The 20,022-nt window shown below is 47.3% G+C and overlaps 1 protein-coding gene across 1 annotated transcript in view; it reads right to left on the bottom strand.

Moving 5' to 3' along the window:
- LOC139230184 (soluble scavenger receptor cysteine-rich domain-containing protein SSC5D-like) overlaps positions 1-18,610 on the bottom strand; it is a 45,445-nt gene extending 26,835 nt beyond the window's left edge. The window contains exon 1 of the mRNA XM_070862025.1: positions 18,490-18,610. Within this exon, the coding sequence (XP_070718126.1) occupies positions 18,490-18,610 (121 nt within the window). The remainder of the gene's footprint in view (positions 1-18,489) is intronic.
- Between the last annotated feature and the right edge of the window lie 1,412 nt (positions 18,611-20,022).

The raw sequence follows: 20,022 nt of genomic DNA, 5'->3' as shown, positions 1-20,022 counted from the left end.
CGGATAACTCGAGGTAAGACCGCTTCCTCTGTAAGTGCGGTGGGTGTATGGTCTGGTCCTCCTCATCAGTCTGGCACGTCTTAGATTGGGCACATAATGCTGTGGATTAGACGTTGTGCCACTTGCACGCTGTAGCATCTGCGTTGTCATCAAGGCAGGCTGAGAAATAGCTGGCCCCATTCTAATAACTATAAGTATCATGCCGATTGTTCACAAGCAATAAATTTCCCCACTAAGACACCTAAAGTAAAATCCAATCATCCACAGTATGATAAAATGTCTGCTCAGATGATTACATCACCTGAAAAGAACTCCAGAGTACATTCAAACTCACACGAAGTTGAAGCAGCCTTTTCAATGAAGCGACCTGCGATTTACAAAATGAGGTCCACACTGCTGTGATTAGTTCAGATCAGTTCAACATTTTCACAGTGGTTTTTTTCAGCGAGTGAGATTGTGGGCGATATGTGTGCGAGGTGCTGAAAGTGACGCTGAGCAATGTACTGGGCGATAGTTTCAGCAAATGTGATGTTTGCGACAAAAGAATGGACGGTCGGTATTATTGAATCTCGGCGTTAATGACATGTCGAAAGTGATGCTGGACGCTATTATGGGCGTTGGGTTCGCCCATTATGATGATTCCGCCCCAAAAAAGTGGTCGGGCGGTATTATTTTTTAGCGCCGTTACGTACATGCCGAAAGTAACACTCGCCGATAAGTCTCGGAGAAATGGGGGACAGTTTTTATATTGTGGCTAAATGGGCGATATTTGGGCGTTACACCTCAATTCAGCGTTAAAATGGACGTTAAGTGGGTGGTATGCATGCACAAATAATGGAAAATCTAGCACGTTGTCTTTCTATTGGACACTTTACAGCCTTCTGTTCTCAACATCAAGTTCAACAATTTCAGATCATAACTTCTGTCCCTATTTTTTCCACACGGCAGCTGTTGATGATTCTGCCATTGACACCTCTTTTAGACTTATCTTTTGCTTCTTTACTTGTTCCATTACCATCTCCTTTTGCTTTGTACGATCATACCTTTTGTCAATTAATCTCTCCTGCCTTCCATGCTATCACAGACCCTTTTGTTCATTCCTCCCTTTCCCTCCCCGCTACACTTGCTTAAAAACCTGTTACATCTCTAACTTTTTCCAGTTGTGACGATAGGTCATCGACCTAAAACGTTAACTCGGTTTCTCTCTCAACAGATGCTGCCTGACCTGCTGTTTCCAACATTTTCTAATTTTATTTCAGATTTCCAGCATCCGCAGTACTGTATTTGGATTTTATGTTCGATAGTTACCCGGGTCTGCGCTGTCACCTTTTTTAAAGATGGGGACGATATTCGCCTCCCTCCGGTCTATCGGAACCATTCCAGAGAGCAGTGAGCTATTACAAATACAGGTTAGGGGCTGACACAGGAGACAGGAATAGGAATATTGAAAGGTGCTGACTTACCAGTCCCAGTAACACAGACACAGAGCAACACCAGGGCAATCCAATCCCACATGGTGATGGGTCGCAGTTTCACCACCTCACTCTGATTCTGCTCGAATCCCCAACTATGTTCCCTGGTAAATGCTGGGCAAGAAATGGTGCCTCTCACTGAGATCGCAGACAGTGCCTTTTGTACCAATATTTGCATGCGCTGTAATGATCTCAGTTCCTGCTCCTCCCCTCTGCTGGAGGAGAGAGAGAGAGAGCTACACCGACCAAGGGAGAGAGAGAGAGAGCTAAACCGACCGACTGAGAGAGGGAGCTACACTGACCGAGGGGGAGAAAGAGAGAGAGAGAGAGAGAGAAAGAGAGAGAGAGAGCTACACCGACCGAGGGAGAGAGAGGGAGAGAGAGAGCTACGCCGACAGAGAGAGGGAGCTACGCTGACCGAGGGGAGAAAGAGAAAGAGAGACAGAGAGAGAGAGAGAGAAAGAGAGAGAGAGAGCTACACTGACTGAGAGAGAGAGAGAGATCTACACTGACCGAGGGGGAGAAAGCGAGAGAGAGAGAGAGAGAGAGCTACACCGACCGAGGGAGAGAGAGAGAGAGCTAAACCAACCAAAGGAGAGAGAGAGAGAGAGCTACACCGACAGAGAGAGGGAGCTACACTGACCGAGGGGAGAAAGAGAGAGAGAGAGAGAGAGAGAAAGAGAGAGAGAGGGAGCTACACTGACCGAAGGAGAGAGAGAGGGAGAGAGAGAGAGAGAGCTAAACCGACTGACGGAAAGAGAGAGAGAGCAAGAGCTACACCGACCAAGGGAGGGAGAGAGGAGAGAGAGAGAGAAAAAGCAGAGCTACACTGATCTGGGGAGAAAGAGAGAGAGAGAGAGAGGGAGGGAGAAGAGAGCGAGAGGGAGGGAGAGAGAGTGAGAGAAAGAGGGAAAGCGAGAGAGAGCTACACTGACCATGGCGGGAAGAGAGAGAGAGAGAGAGAGAGAGAGCAACACCGACCTCTGTGTTATATCTTCAGTACAACTCACAAACACGCTCACAGCCTTAAGATGGCAGAAAACTCTCGAACTCTAGTCAGGTGACCTGTTCCCTCTTTTTTTGTACACAGCACTGGCTGCAGTGCCACAGGAGTCCACAGGTGGATCTATATATATTACACTTCTCCCTCCTTAATGAAGAAGTAATTACCACAAAATAATCATCATACATAACTTGCATGGTTATACATAACAAAAGATATGGACTTATTTTGCCATATTTACAAATCAAGCTTAACCACTTGTTTTCTGTTTCGAAAAGGATACATTCGCTCTTGAACAGAACTTTCCAAACATGGTGTTAAATTTAAACTCATTCAAGGCTGATCCTGAGGAAAATTTTCCTCCAAGGGATGCCCTTGATTTCCATTTGAACTCTCCCTAACTTCAGACTATTTGTCTGCCTGACTTGGACTCAGACTCAAATTCTGACTTCCTCTTGGATTTGTTTCCAGTACATTGGATAGGATATGCTACTGATACTTTACTTGTATCAAAACTATCTGATGAGTCAGAAATAATTGAATCATTCCCACCTTCAACTACTTTCACGTCTGTAGGTAAAATATGATCAATGTGAACAAACCTAACCTGTCCATGATCAAACATCGTGACCAAATATGTGCGAGGACCACATATCTTCACCCCTCTTCCTGGTAACCAATTTAACCATTTATGGTGATGGTTCTTCACTCTCACCTTCTGATTTAATTTCACACTTCTCTCTTTTACTCTACCTCTATCATGATTCTCTTTCTGTTGTAATTGTTTCTCTTCTACAGACTATACCAAATTTGATTTTAATAACGAGAATCTGGTTCATGGCTGTCGTTTGAGAAACAATTCTGCTGGTGTTCTGCCAGTAGTTGTATGAGGAGTAATTTGATATGTAATTAGAAAATTAGGCAATTTGTGCTCCAATGTCAATTGTCGTTTCTTTGGATTTGGATCCAACATCTGTTTGATGAGGGCACGTTTTACAATTTGTAATGTGTGCTCTGTTGCACCATTCAAAGCAGGGGTGGTACAGTGGAACCCCAGTACGTTTCACACCATTTTTGCTCGTGAACTGTGCAAATTCTTCTGAACGTAATTGTGGTCCATTATCAGAAACAATTTCTTCTGGGAGGCCAAACAAAGATAATAATCTTTGTAAAATCTCGAATGTTTTACTTGTTGTTATTTTCCACATTGGAAACACCTCGACCAACTTCGCATGGCGATCAATCACAATGAACAATTGTTGTCCTTCGAGCTCAGCAAAATTGCTATGTAGCCTTTGCCACACTCTAAGAGGCCATTTCTATGGCTGTAATGGTACTGGTGGTGGTTTCTTGCTTACCTATTGACATGTCGTAATCTGACTGACGATATACTCTATGTATTTATCTCGACCTGGCCAAAGAGAGAGAGAGAGAGAGAGCCACACCGACCTAGGGAGAGAGGGAGAGTGAGGGAGAGAGAGGGAGAGAGAGAGAGAGAGTGGGGGGTGAGAGAGAGAGAGCTACACTGACATAGGAAGAGAGGGAGAGGGAGAGAGAGAGAGAGAGAGAGAGAGAGAGTGTGGGGGGCGAGAGAGAGAGAGCTACACTGACTAGGAAGAGAGGGAGAGAGAGGGAGAGAGAGAGAGAGAGAGAGTGCTACACCGACTGAGGGAGAGAGAGAGAGAGCTACATTGACCTAGGGAGAGAGGGAGAGTGAGGGAGAGAGAGGGAGAGAGACAGAGAGAGAGAGAGAGAGAGAGAGAGAGAGAGAGAGAGAGAGAGTGAGAGAGTGTGGGTGGTGAGAGAGAGCTACACCGACCGAGGCGGAGAGGATGAGGGTCAGAGAGAGCGCGAGAGGGAGAGAGAGAGAGCTACACCGACCGAGGGCGAGAGGGTGAAGGAGAGTGAGAGAAAGAGAGCTACGCCAAGCGAGGGAGAGAGAGAGAGCTAAACCGACCGAGGGAGAGAGAGAGAGAGCTACACCGACCGAGGGCGATGGAGAGAGTGAGTGTGGGGGGGCGAGAGAGAGCTACACCGACCAAGGGAGACAGAGAGAGTTACACCGACCGAGGGAGATGGAGAGAGAGTGAGAGAAAGAGAGCTACAACGACCGAGAGAGAGAGGGAGGGAGAGAGGAAGGAGAGAGAGCAGCGAGAGAGGAAGGAAAGAGAGAGGAGCGAGAGAGAGAGGGGAGAGAGAGAGAGAGAGGGAGAGAGAGAGGGAGGTTGAGAGCTACACCGACTGAGGGAGAGAGCGAGAGAGCTACAACGACCGAGGGAGAAAGAGAGAGAGAAAGAGGAGAGCGACAGGGAGAGATAGGAGAGAGAGAGAGAGGAGTGAGAAAGAGAGAAAGAGAGAAGGAGAGAGAGAGAGAGAGTGAGAGAGAGAGAGAGAGGGGAAGAGAGAGAGCTACACCGACTGAGGGGCAGAGGGACAGAGAGGCAGAGGGACAGAGAGAGAGAGAGAGAGAGAGCTACGCCGATGGAGGGCGAGAGGGTGAGGGAGAGAGAGAGAGAGTGAAAGAGAAAGAGCTACACCAGCTGAGGGAGATAGGGAGGGAGAGAGAGAGACCGAGAGAGAGAGAGAGAGAGAGAGAGCAATACCGACTGAGGCAGAGAGGGATAAAGAGGGAGAGAGGGAGAGAGGGAGAGAGAACGGGAGAGAGAGAGAGAGAGAGAGAGAGAGCTACACCAACCAAGGGAGAGAGGGAGAGTGAAGGAATGCAAAATTCACAAGAAACCTCACCCTGTGTTTGGGCTCATTCGAAAGGAAATTTATTTTGGGACTATCTACCGAAAAGTTTGGAACTCTAACGTGCTTATGGAAGAAACTACGAACTTTAATAGAATCATGAACTTTTACAAGACAAATTCAAGGCTGTGGGCGGACCTAAACAACCCACAGGAGACACCCTGATTAAGGGGTCCGGCTAGATGTTGAAATTGAAGTAACTTTGCCTGGAGAATTGAGTATTCAAGTATCTTTCTCCACAAGGAACATTAACGTTACAAAATAGCTACTCATCAACATCGGTCTGGACAACCATTTCAGCATATATGTCACAAAGAGGCCCAATCCAGCCTGTATGCGAAAGACGAAGCATAAAAGGACATTGCAATTACCAAACTAATATTTACATCAGGAAACAGTTTTTGAAGATCAACCCACCCAAGACATATTCACTTTTAACGAGCCCGACAAAATATAGAAACATAGAAAATAGGTGCAGCATTAGGCCATTCGGTCCTTCGAGCCTGCACCGCCATTCAATGAGTTCATGGCTGAACATGCAACCTCAGTACCCCATTCCTGCTTTCTCGCCATACCTCTTGATCCCCCTAGTAGTAAGGACTACATCTAACTCCTTTTTGAATATATTTAGTGAATTGGCCTCAACTACTTTCTGTGGTAGAGAAGTCCACAGGTTCACCACTCTCTGGGTGAAGAAGTTTCTCCTCATCTCGGTCCTAAATGGCTTACCCCTTATCCTTAGACTGTGACCCCTGGTTCTGGACTTCCCCAACATTGGGAACATTCTTCCTGCATCTAACCTGTCGAAACCCGTCAGAATTTTAAACGCTTCTATGAGGTCCCCTCTCATTCTTCTGAACTCCAGTGAATACAAGCCCAGTTGATTCAGTCTTTCTTGATATGTCAGTCCAGCCATCCCGGGAATTAGTCTGGTGAACCTTCGCTGCACTCCCTCAACAGCAAGAATGTCCTTCCTCAAGTTAGGAGACCAAAACTGTACACAATACTCCAGGTGTGGCCTCACCAAGGCCCTGTACAACTGTTGCAACACCTCCCTGCCCCTGTACTCAAATCATCTCGCTATGAAGGCCAACATGCCATTTGCTTTCTTAACCGCCTGCTGTACCTGCATGCCAACCTTCAATGACTGATGTACCATGACACCCAGGTCTCGTTGCACCTCCCCTTTTCCTAATCTGTCACCATTCAGATAATAGCCTGTCTCTCTGTTTTTACCACCAAAGTGGATAACCTCACATTTATCCACATTATACTTCATCTGCCATGCATTTGCCCACTCACCTAACCTATCCAAGTCGCTCTGCAGCCTCATAGCATCCTCCTCGCAGCTCACACTGCCACCCAACTTAGTGTCATCCGCAAATTTGGAGATACTACATTTAATCCCCTCGTCCAAATCATCAATGTACAATGTAAACAGCTGGGGCCCCAGCACAGAACCTTGCGGTACCCCACTAGTCACTGCCTGCCATTCTGAAAAGTACCCATTTACTCCTACTCTTTGCTTCCTGTCTAACAGCCAGTTCTCAATCCATGTCAGCACACTACCCCCAATCCCATGTGCTTTAACTTTGCACATTAATCTCTTGTGTGGGACCTTGTCGAAAGCCTTCTGAAAGTCCAAATATACCACATTAACTGGTTCTCTCTTGTCCACTCTACTGGAAACATCCTCAAAAAATTCCAGAAGATTTGTCAAGCATGGTTTCCCTTTCACAAATCCATGCTGACTGGGACCTATCATGTCACCTCTTTCCAAATGCACTGCTATGACATCCTTAATAATTGATTCCATCATTTTACCCAATACTGATGTCAGGCTGACCGGTCTATAATTCCCTGTTTTCTCTCTCCCTCCTTTTTTAAAAAGTGGGGTTACATTGGCTACCCTCCACTCCATAGGAACTGATCCAGAGTCTATGGAATGTTGGAAAATGACTGTCAATGCATCCGCTATTTCCAAGGCCACCTCCTTAAGTACTCTGGGATGCCGACCATCAGGCCCTGGGGATTTATCGGCTTTCAATCCCATCAAGTTCCCCAACACAATTTCCCAACTAATAAGGATTTCCCTCAGTTCCTCCTTCTTACTAGACCCTCTGACCCCTTTTATATCCGGAAGGTTGTTTGTGTCCTCCTTAGTGAATACCGAACCAAAGTACTTGTTCAATTGGTCTGCCATTTCTTTGTTCCCCATTATGACTTCCCCTGATTCTGACTGCAGGGGACCTACGTTTGTCTTTACTAACCTTTTTCTCTTTACATATCTATAGAAACTTTTGCAGTCCTTCTTAATGTTCCCTGCAAGCTTCCGCTCGTACTCTAGTTTCCCTGCCCTAATCAAATCCTTTGTCCTCCTCTGCTGAGTTCTAAATTTCTCCCAGTCCCCAGGTTCACTGCTATTTCTGGCCAATTTGTATGCCACTTCCTTGGCTTTAATACTATCCCTGATTTCCCTTGATAGCCACGGTTGAGCCACCTTCCCTTTTTTATTTTTATGCCAGAAAGGGATGTACAATTGTTGTAGTTCATCCATGCGGTCTCTAAATGTCTGCCATTGCCCATCCACTGTCAACCCCTTAAGTATCATTCGCCAATCTATCCTAGCCAATTCATGCCTCATACCTTCAAAGTTACCGTTCTTTAAGTTCTGGACCATGGTCTTTGAATTAACTGTTTCATTCTCCATCCTAATGTAGAATTCCACCATATTATGGTCACTCTTCCCCAAGGGACCTCGCACAACGAGATTGCTAATTAATCCTCTCTCATTACACAACACCCAATGTAAGATGGCCTTCCCCCTAGTTGGTTCCTCGACATATTGGTCTAGAAAACCATCCCTTATGCACTCCAGGAAATCCTCCTCCATCGTATTGCTTCCAGTTTGGTTAGCCCAATCTATGTGCATATTAAAGTCACCCATGATAATTGCTGCACCTTTATTGCATGCATCCCTAATTTCCTGTTTGATGCCCTCCACAACATCACTACTATTGTTTGGAGGTCTGTACACAACTCCCACTAATGTTTTTTGCCCTTTGGTGTTCTGCAGCTCTACCCATATAGATTCCACATCATCCACATTACAAAGAAGAACCAAGCCCGCCAAAATTATACAAAAGATTTTGAACAGATTGGGCGGCAAGATTAGCATACTGAAATCGTATAACTGGCCACTGTTTTCAACAGAGGTTCGAGAGATGGTTGCTATGTAGCTACCAGGCTGCTACTACCTCATCAAGACAAGGAGAGAAACCAACGCGACAGTTGTAAACTAACTTCTCCAGCCTCGAAGTCTTGAAGTCCTGAAGGAAGGAAGAACATCACCATCTACCATTAACTATCAAAAGGATTGGTAAGAATAAGTCCCTACCTGCCCAGGAATCTAACCTAGCTAGAATTAGGTATTTGGAGGTGGGAGGTATAATTTTACTGCAATCCCCTTTGAATGTGTAGTGTATGGTACTTTATTAGAGTGATTATAAGTTGGACCTTGTACCTATCCTTGTACTGTCCTTTATTAGAGTGGTTGTAAGTTTAGTCGTGTATTTTCTTACTAAAGTAATAAGTATTACCTTGACTGTAACAAAAACAAAGTTCTTTGCATCAAACCAGTGTCCTCTGCACTTTTGTCACACCCCGCAAATTAATCTAGAGTAAAGAACCCAAGGGAGTGGGAGCGATTCGAACCGCTCAAGTTGGTCAGAAGGGAACCGGACCCCCCCATAGAGACCAGAACCACCCCCTTACAAAATGGCGACCACGGCAGGACTCTGGTACAACGGGTGTGATGTGGAGAGTGCTGCTTTGGGGCAAAGAATCAAAATGGAAGAGAGGGTTTCTTCCTTTGTGTATAAGAAAGTGAATATCACTAAGGAATGGGTGCTTAGTCTATTGCGCGCTGAGCGTCCAGCTGACGCTGCAGCCCAGTGGACAGCAAGCAAAGATCACAAAGAAGCAGTAGAGAAGGCAATCTGGTTGGTCTGTCTACAGTGACAGGTCCAACTCCTCGATAGCATGACTGAAACTTTACAGGCAGAGTTATGGGAATGTGCAGAGAACTAGCAGGAAAGGGTTATGTCTGAAGAAAAATTATCAGGAGAACTCCATAAGCTAAAACAGGAAAGGACCCAGATAATGGAAAGGTTTAAAAACAGTCAGGACTATTTTCAATGTCAGGTTACCGAAGCCAAAAGTAATGAAAAGTCACTGAGGGAGGAAAGCACTCGCCTCGCCCTACAAGTAAAAGAGCTCCAGGAAAGATTAGAAGATGTGTAAGCAGCATATAAAGTAGTTAGCACTAATGGGTTTGAATCGGGAGACCACGGTCCCTGTCAGCAACAAATTAAAAGTTTAAACCTTGCTCTGTCCAAGGCAAAAGGCATGGTATGCCTAATAAGCCCGGGTATGCCCCAGATAAACCTGGAAGAGAACGAAGGAACTACCCAGCCACTACCTGTGGCACCGGTGACTACACCGGTTCAGCAGCAGGAGGGGCAAATCAGTTGCAGGGCGGACAGGGATAGTGAACCACCACCACCTGTGGCACTGAGTTTCAGCTTGGCTTGGCCGCAGGGAGGAAAGGGAGGCGAGCCAGAACAGGGAGAGCCAGAACCAGGGCCGATGTGCCTGGTCCGGCAACAGAAGTTTGGCCCGCCATCTTGGCAGGGGTCAAGGGCCCATGGAAAGTCAATTTGCGGTCCCCAACACTCCCCACCAGCTTAGGGCTATGATAAGCCACCTGGGAAAACTAACTCCAAAGGGAGACCCCTCGGTTCACTTTGTGGAAATGGAACAGGCAGGGGATATTAATGGGTGCGATGATGCAGAAATGGCAAAGCTGCTTCTCCGATCTCTACAGCAAACTGTACCAGTCCCTCTCTACTGAGAGCAAAAATAGGACAGAAAACACTTGCTGCTTCCCGAAAGACATTTTAGAAGCTATGGGCTGCAACGACGGGTGTCCCTTCTCTAGAGTAAACAGTGCAGCTCACAGGAGAAACCCCACAGGCTTTCGCAGACCGACTGTGGCCGATGTAAAAAAGCACCTGCAGTGGGGACATAGACAGAGATCACTTAAACCCAGACGAATTAGCACACTGGCGCCGAAACCTAGCAGCTAACAGTTTACCTAGAATAAGAACCAAGGCTGAGGCTGGTTCGACCCAAGAGATCCCCAAGCCACAGAACAGGGAGTGCTTAGGCAGCTGACCCTAGCTTACAGAAACGGCAGAGGGACAGAAGAGCACCCAGAAAAGGGAGGGGTGCACGAAATCCGACCTAACCAAGACAAGAGAGAATAGCGCCACGAGGGGGGCAACCCCTCCGATACAAAACGTACCTGCTTTGGGTGCGGAAAGAGTGGGCACTGGAGAAGGGATTGTAAAAATCCTTGGAAGAATAGCACAGGAAAGAATTTTCCAGCCCCTGCTCAAAAGACCGAGACAGATAAGCCAGTCCCCACCCCCCACTCGTTTGATACCTTTTTAACTGCGCTCCGAGCCATATTAGATGGCGCTGGGAAGGTAGCCACCAGTACCGAAATCCCATTCGTCCCCTCCCAACCAAAACCGTGACTAGGACAGGCACAGCCTGTCCACCAGTATGATGTGTGGGGGAGACCGACTGTACAGATGGAGGTGGAAAAGGTGAAAGGGACTTACCTGCTGGACACCGGTGCCTCAAGCACCCTTGTCTATGCAGCTAACCCCACCGCCTCACCTCTGTCTAACGGGATCCCGTACAGCTTGGTGGGTTTCACAGGCACTGAACAGACTGGCTCATTCTCCGTTCCGCTCTCCATTCATTTAGGTACACTCCACGCTAAGTGGACTTGTGTCCTGATGAAGGTAAGACCGCTTCTCCCTGTAAGTGCGGGGGGTGTATGGTCTGGTCCTCCTCATCAGTCTGGCACGTCTTAGATTGGGCACATAATGCTGTGGAGTAGACGTTGTGCCATTTGCACTCTGTAGCATCTGCGTTATCATCAAGGCAGGCTGAGCAATGGCTGGTCCCATTCTAATAACTATAAGTATCATGCCGATTGTTCAAAAGCAATACATTTCCCCACTAAGACACTTAAAGTAAAATCCAGTCGTCCACAGTATGATAAAATGTCTGCTCAGATGGTTACATCACCTGAAAAGAACTCCAGAGTACATTCAAACTCACACGAAGTTGAAGCAGCCTTTTCAATGAAGCGACCTGCGATTTACAAAATGAGGTCCACACTGCTGTGATTAGTTCAGATCAGTTCAACATTTTCACAGTGGTTTTTTTCAGCGAGTGAGATTGTGGGCGATATGTGTGCGAGGTGCTGAAAGTGACGCTGAGCAATGTACTGGGCGATAGTTTCAGCAAATGTGATGTTTACGACAAAAAAATGTGGACGGTCGGTATTATTGAATCTCGCCGTTAATGACGTGTCGAAAGTGATGCTGGATGCTATTATGGGCGTTGGGTTCGCCCATTATGATGATTCCGCCCCAAAAAAGTGGCCGGGCTGTTTTATTTTTTAGCGCCGTTACGTACATGCCGAAAGTAACGCTCGCCGATAAGTCTCGGAGAAATGGGGGACAGTTTTTATTTTGTGGCTAAATGGGCGATATTTGGGCGTTACACCTCAATTCAGCGTTAAAATGGACGTTAAGTGGGTGGTATGCATGCACAAATAATGGAAAATCTAGCACGTTGTCTTTCTATTGGACACTTTACAGCCTTCTGGACTCAACATCAAGTTCAACAATTTCAGATCATAACCTCTGTCCCTATTTTTTCCACACGGCAGCTGTTGATGATTCTGCCATTGACACCTCTTCTAGACTTATCTTTTGCTTCTTTACTTGTTCCATTACCATCTCCTTTTGCTTTGTACGATCATACCTTTTGTCAATTAATCTCTCCTGCCTTCCATGCTATCACAGACCCTTTTGTTCATTCCTCCCTTTCCCTCCCCGCGACACTTGCTTAAAAACCTGTTACATCTCTAATTTCTTCCAGTTGTGGCGATAGGTCATCGACCTAAAACATTGACTCGGTTTCTCTCTCAATAGATGCTGCCTGACCTGCTGAGTGTTTCCAACATTTTCTAATTTTATTTCAGATTTCCAGCATCCGCAGTACTGTATTTGGATTTTATATTCTTTAGTTACCCGGGTCTGCGCTGTCACCTTTTTTAAAGATGGGGACGACATTCGCCTCCCTCCAGTCTATAGGAACCATTCCAGAGTGCAGTGAGCTATTACAAATACAGGTTAGGGGCTGACACAGGAGACAGGAATGGGAATATTGAAAGGTGCTGACTTACCAGTCCCAGTAACACAGACACAGAGCAACACCAGGGCAAGCCAATCACTCATGGTGATCGGTCGCAGTTACACCATCTCACTCCGATTCTGCTCGAATCCCCAACTGTGTTCCCTGGTAAATGCTGGGCGAGAAATGGTGTCGCTCACCAAGATCGCAGACAGTGCCTTTTGTACCAATATTTGCATGTGCTGTAATGGCCTCAGTTCCTGCTCCTCCCCTCTGCTAGAGGAGAGAGAGAGCTACACCGACCGAGGGAGAGAGAGAGAGAGAGCTAAACCGACCAAGGGAGAGAGAGAGAGAGGGAGTGCTGCACCGACTGAGACAGAGGGAGCTACACTGACCGAGGGGGAAAAAGAGAGAGAGAGAGCGAGAGAGAGAGAGAGGGAGAAAGAGAGAGAGAGCTACACTGACAGAGAGAGAGAGATCTACAATGACCGAGGGGGAGAGAGCGAGAGAGAGAGAGAGAGAGAGAGAGAGAGAGAGAAAGAGAGAGAGAGAGAGAAAGAGAGAGAGAACTACACCGACCGAGGGATAGAGTGAGAGAGAAAGAGAGGGAGAGAGAGCGAGCTAAACCGACTGATGGAAAGAGAGAGAGAGAGAAAGAGCAAGAGCTACACCGACCAAGGGAGGGAGAGTGAGAGAGAGAGAGAGAGAGAGCGAGAGAGAGAGAGAAAGAGCAGAGCTACACTGATCTGGGGAGAAAGAGAGAGAGAGAGATAGATAGAGAGAAAGAGATAGGGAGGGGAAGAGAGAGAGAGAGCTACACCGACCGAGGGGGAGAGAGAGAGCTACACCGACCGAAAGAGAAAGAGAGAGCTACACCGACCTAGGTGTTATATCTTCATCACAACTCACAAACACGCTCACAGCCTTAAGATGGCAGAAAACTCTGGAACTCTAGTCAGGTGACCTGTTCCCTCTTTATTTGTACACAACACTGGCTGCAGTGCCACAGGAGTCCACAGGTGGATCTATATATATTACACTTCTCCCTCCTTAATGAAGAAGTAATTATAACAAAATAATCATCAGACATAACTTGCATGGTTATACATAACAAAAGATATGGACTTATTTTGCCATATTTACAAATCAAGCTTAACCACTCGTTTTCCGTTCAAAAAGGATACATTCGTTCTTGAACAGAACTTTCTAAACATGGTGTTAAATTTAAACTCATTCGAGGCTGATTCTGAGGAAATTTTTCCTCCAAGGGATGCCCTTGATTTCCATTTGAACTCTCCCTAACTTCAGACTATTTGTCTGCCTGACTTGGACTCAGACTTAAATTCTGACTTCCTCTTGGATTTGTTTCCAGTACATTGGATAGGATATGCTACTGGTACTTTACTTGTATCAAAACTATCTGATGAGTCAGAAATAATTGAATCATTCCCACCTTCAACTATTTTCACGTCTGTAGGTAAAATATGATCAATGTGAACAAACCTAACCTGTCCATGATCAAGCATCTTGACCAAATTTGTGCGAGGACCACATATCTTTACCACTCTTCCTGGTAACCAATTTAACCATTTATGGTGATGGTTCTTCACTCTCACCTTCTGATTTAATTTCACACTTCTCTCTTTTACTCTGCCTCTATCATGATTCTCTTTCTGTTTTAATTGTTTCTCTTCTACAGATTGTGCCAAGTTTGATTTTAACAACGAGAATCTGGTTCGTGGCTGTCGTTTGAGAAACAACTCTGCTGGTGTTTTACCTGTAGTTGTATGAGGAGTATTACGATATGTATATCAGAAAATTATGATACGCAATTAGAAAATTTGCCAATTTGTGGTCCAACGTTTCTTTGGATTTGGATCCAACATCTGTCTGATGAGGGCATGTTTACAATTTGTACTGTGTGCTCTGCTGCACCATTCGAAGCAGAGGTGGTATGGTGGAACCCTGGTATGTTTCACACCATTTTTGCTCGTGAACTGTGCAAATTCTTCTGAACGAAATTGTGGTCCATTATCAGAAACAATTTCTTCTGGGAGGCCAAACAAAGATAATAATCTTTGTAAAATCTCTAATGTTTTACTTGTTGTTATTTTCCACATTGGAAACATCTCAACCAACTTTGAATGCCGATCAATCACAATGAGTAATTGTTGTCCTTCTAGCTCAGCAAAATCGATATGTAGCCTTTGCCACACCCTGGGAGGCCATTTCCATGGCTGTAATGGTACTGGTGGTGGTTTCTTGCTTACCAATTGACATGTCGTATACTGACTGATGATGTACTCTATATCTTTATCTACACCTGGCCAGAGAGAGAGAGAGAGAGAGCTACACCGACTGAGGGAAAGAGAGAGAGAGCTACACCGACCGAGGGCGAGATGGAGAGTGAGAGAGAGAGAGGGAGAGAGAGAGAGAGATAGAGAGAGAGAGAGAGAGAGAGAGCTACACCGACCGAGGGAGAGAGAGCTACACCGACCTAGGGAGAGAGGGAGAGTGAGAGAGAGAGAGGGAGAGAGGGAGAGAGAGAGGGCGAGGGAGAGAGAGAGTGGGGGCGAGAGCGAGCTACACTGACCGAGGGAGGCAGAGAGAGTTACACCGACTGAGGGAGAGAGAGTTATGGAGCGAGAGCTACACCAACCGAGGGAGAGTGAGAGAGAGAAAGAGAGCTACACCGACCGAGAGAGAGAGAGAGGGAGGGAGAGAGAGGAAGGAGAGAGGAGCGAGAGAGTAAGGAGATACAGAGGAGCGAGAGAGAGGGGAGAGAGAGAGAGAGAGAGGGAGAGAGAGAGGGAGGGACAGGAGAGAAAGAGAGAGAGAGCTACACCGACTGAAGGAGAAAGAGAGAGAGAGAGAGAGAGGAGAGAGAGCGAGAGGGAGAGATAGGAGGGAGAGAGAGAGAGAGAGAGGAGTGAGAAAGAGAGAGAGAGAGAGGAGAGAGAGACAGAGTGAGAGAGGGAGAGAGAGGGAGAGAGAGAGAGAGAGAGAGCGAGGGGGAGAGAGAGAGCTACACCGACCGAGGGTGAGGGAGAGAGAAAGAGAGGGAGAGAGAGAGAGAGAGCTACACCGACTGAGGGCGAGAGGGAGAGAGAGAGAGAGAGGAGAGACAGCGAGAGGGAGATATAGGAGGGAGAGAGAGAGAGAGAGAGGAGTGAGAAAGAGAGAGAGAGAGAAGGAGAGAGAGACAGAGCGAGAGAGGGAGAGAGAGGGAGGGAGAGAGAGAGAGAGAGAGAGAGAGAGAGCAAGTAAGAGAGAGCTACACCGACCGAGTCAGAGAGGGAGGGAGACAGAGAGAGAGAGAGAGAGAGAGAGCTACACCGACAGAGGGAGAAAAAGAGAGAGAGGAGAGAACGAGAGGGAGAGATGGGAGAGAGAGAGAGAGAGAGAGAGAGAGAGAGAGCGCGAGTGAGAGAGAGCTACACCAACTGAGGCAGAGAGGGAGGGAGACAGAGAGAGAGAGAGAGAGAGAGAGAGAGAGCTACACCGACAGAGGGAGAAAGAGAGAGAGAGAGAGAGAGAGAGAGAGAGAGAGAGGGAGAGAGAGAGAGAGAGAGAGAGCTACACCGACCGAGGGAGAGAGAGGGAGGGAACTACACACTGAGGTGCACTGATCCTGTAAACCTTCTGGGAATCAGCAGACCAGAGTTCGGTGCCTATACTCACTGAACTCATAGAGGGACAATCATTTAAACAGAAGAACAGTATTTGTTGGATTTATGGTCCACGTTTCGAGTCGGTCAGGTTGTTGTTCCAATTAAGTCTGTACCTGTGGGCTGACAGTTGGTGAATTATATATTGTAACATTTTATTGTAACATTTGGGTATCTAATGTACTGGGTTTAGCAAATTTTTGATCTATTCGAAACTTATGTTTTTTCTCTGGTTTGTGCCTTTCCCAGGTGAATACACGGCTGCGAGCGAGGCAAGAAGTGTCTACTTGAAATGTTCCACCCAGCATGAGGTGTGGGGTGGTTTCCTACTCATCAATATTGTAAGTCCTATATTTAAACAGGCCTATGTAACCTGAGCTTTACCCCATCCATTCGCGTGCACACTTTGGCTGGCTCTTCGACCCGAGCCATTCAATAGTTTTCCACTTTTCCCCCTCTTTCCATTTCTCTCGATCATTTCCTGACCGTTCTCTCTCGTTGTTACGCCTCCTTTCATCTCTCCTCTCGGAGACTCTGCCCTCCCAAATTCCTACCCCAATCCGACATTACTCTTCAACCTTCCTACTCTCCTGCCGCTGTCCCAGGTTTGACTCCCTCCTAGACAAGCCCACAGCTTCCCTCTGTGCCTCTCTTGGCATCCTACGAAGGGCCCATCGAGGCAATCGGCGCTGCCTCCTTACGAGCAGCAACCCCAACTGTCCCATCTTGCTCTCTCGCCCAGCACGCCCACTGGAGGCCTATCTTGCCAATCTCCTCCCGTCCAACTCACCAACCCCCACCCCCTGCAGCGCTGACCCTGTGGACACAGGCAGTGGGGCAACCATCACTAACCCACTCCACATCTCCCTCCAGAACGTCCATTCGCTTGTGAACAAGGCCCTTCCCATCCATGAGCTTATCGTGGATGAAGACATCGACATCATGGCCCTGAAGGAAACCTGATTGAGGGGCGATGACACCTTACCCTTAAATGAAGTCTCCCTGCCTGGCTATACCTTCCACCACTTGCCCCGCTCAGTCTGCTGTGGTGTTGGTGTAGCTTTCATCACCAAATCACACCTTGGTCTGTCCCCCTACTCCTCCGACACTTTCTCCTCCTTTGAGCATCTCACCTTATTCCACCCCTCTCACCTCTCATTTAAAATTCTCTTTCTCCACCACCCACCCAAGTACCATGAAAATTTTATTACCGATATTTCTTCACTACTGCCTCTGCACCAAACGACTTCTCATCCTCGGTGATTTCAACCTCCATTTCAATTCATTATGCTCTCTCTCCTCTGAGTTTACTAGCCTCCTATCATCCATTAATCTTTCCCTCCATGTAAACTTCCCAACCCATATTCACGGCCAGCCCCTCGACCTTGCCATCTCACGTGGCCTCGCTACTCCCATCGTGTCAATTGCAGCCAAGGCCACCTCTGACCACTTCCTCGTATCGCTCTTCACCTACATCCCCACCTCCCCCCGCCGCCCTCCCACCCCTACCTCCTTCTGTGAATGCCCCTGGAAAAAACTCCCGACTCTCTTACAACTGCATTTATGCAATCTCAATTGTCCAGCCTTCGGCCCTCCATTCACCATGACATTTCTGCAGCTACCGATTTGCTCAATCACACCCTCATCACCACCTTTGATGTCCTAGTCCCTGAGTCCCTGTTAAAACAATGACTCTCGCTCACCCTGGCCTTTCCCCTCTGGTACAGCACTGATCTTCGCTCCCTTAAGTCCAAGGGACGCAGACTTGAATGGACATGGCGGACAACTGGTTTAACTATTAACCGCCAGGTCTGACTGGACAAATAAAGCACTATCGGGTCCTGCTCTCATCTGCCAAAATCGCTCACTATTCCATAATCATTCTGGAATGTAAAGATAAACCCTGGCTTCTATTCTCCACTGCTAGCCATCTTTTTAATCCCCTCTCCCCAGTCTCCACCATCACCTCCGAGTGTGAGGAGCTCATGGACTTCTTTGTCTCTAACATTGAGACCATCAGTTTGACCGCCTCTGCCTCTTCCCTTCCTTCCCCTAGTCCACCAGGCCAAACTTCCTCTAAGGATCCCCACCGCCCTAGCCCTGACCTCACATCCTTCTCCAGTTTCTCTCTAATCTCCCCTCATTACCTTTCCGAGCTCATCCTGTCCATGCCACCCACTTCCTGCTCCCTTGACCCTATTCCCACTGAACTGCTGACCACCCAACTTCTTTTTCTGGCTCCCATGTTGGCTGACATTGTTAATGCTTCTCTCTCGTCAGGTACTGTTCCCCTCTCCCTCAAACCTTCCATCATCACCTCTGTCCTCAAAAAAACAACCCTCGACCCCTCCGTCCTTGCAAACTTCCACCCCATCTCCAACCTCCATTTCCTCTCCAAAGTCCTTGAACATTTTATCGCCTCCCAAATCCATGTCCATCTTTCCGTAATTCCATGCTCGAATCCCTCCAATCCGGTTTCCGCATCTGCCACATTACCGAAACGGCTCTCATCAAAGTCACAAATGACATCCTTTGTGACTGTGACAAAGGCAAACTATCTCTCCTCGTCCTTCATGATGTCTGCAGCCTTTGACACAGTAGACCACTCTATCCTTCTTCAACGCCTCTCCACCGTGATCCAGCTGGGTGGGACTGCACTCACCTGGTTCCATTCTTACCTATCTAATCGTAGCCCGAGAATGACCTGCAATGGCTTCTCTTCCCATTCCCGCATCGTTACCTCTGGTATCCCCTAAGGATCTATTCTTGGCCTCCTCCTATTTATCATCTACATGTTGTCCCTTGACGTCATCCGAAAACACAGCGTCAGTTTACACATGTATGCTGATGACATTCACTACCACTTCTCCCAACCCCTCCCCATCTCTAAATTGTCAGACTGCTTGTCCGACATCCAGTTCTGGATGAGCAGAAATTTTCTCCAATTGAATATTGGGAAGACAAGGCCATTATTTTCGGTCCCCACTACAAACTCCGTTCCCTAGCCACTGACTCCATTCCTCTCCCCAACTTCTGTCTGAGGCTGAACCAGATTGTTCACAACGTTGGTGTTATATTATATCCTGAGAAAAGATTTTGACCACACATCCACAGCATAACTAAGACCGCCTATTTCTACCACCATTACATCACCCGTCTACACTCTTGTCTTAGCTCATCCACTGCTGAAGCCCTCATCCATACCTTTGTTATTTCTAGACTTAACTATTCCATCATCTTCATCATAGGCAGTCCCTCGGAATCGAGGAAGACTTGCTGCCACTCTTAAACTGAGCCCTTAGGTGGCTGAACAGTCCAATACGAGAGCCACAGTCCCTGTCACAGGTTGGACAGATAGTCGTTGAGGGTAAGGGAGGGTGGGACAGGTTTGCCGCACGCTCTTTCCACTGCCTGCGCTTGATTGCTGCATGCTCTCGGCGATGAGACCGAGGTGCTCAGTGCCCTCTCGGATGCACTTCCTCCACTTAGGGCAGTCTTTGGCTAGGGACTCCCAGATGTCAGTGGGGATGTTACACTTTATCAGGGGGGCTTTGAAGGTGTCCTTGTAATGTTTTCTCTGCCCACCTTTGGCTTGTTTGCCGTGAAGGAATTCCGAGAAGAGCGCTTGCTTTGGGATGACTATTCCAATGCACTCCTGGCTGGCCTCCCACATTCTACCCTACGTCAACTAGAGGCAATCCAAAACTTGGCTGTCCGTGTCCTAACTTGCACCAAGTCCCGTTCTCGCTGACCTACATTGGCTTCCGGTTAAGCAACGCCTCAATTTCAAAATTCTCATCCTTATTTTCAAATCTCTGCATGGCCTCGCCCCTTCCTATCTCTGTAATCT

Source organism: Pristiophorus japonicus, chromosome 19, assembly GCF_044704955.1.
Source record: "Pristiophorus japonicus isolate sPriJap1 chromosome 19, sPriJap1.hap1, whole genome shotgun sequence".
In the NCBI taxonomy this organism is placed as follows: Eukaryota; Metazoa; Chordata; class Chondrichthyes; family Pristiophoridae; genus Pristiophorus; species Pristiophorus japonicus.
This window is presented reverse-complemented; position numbering and strand designations above follow the sequence as displayed.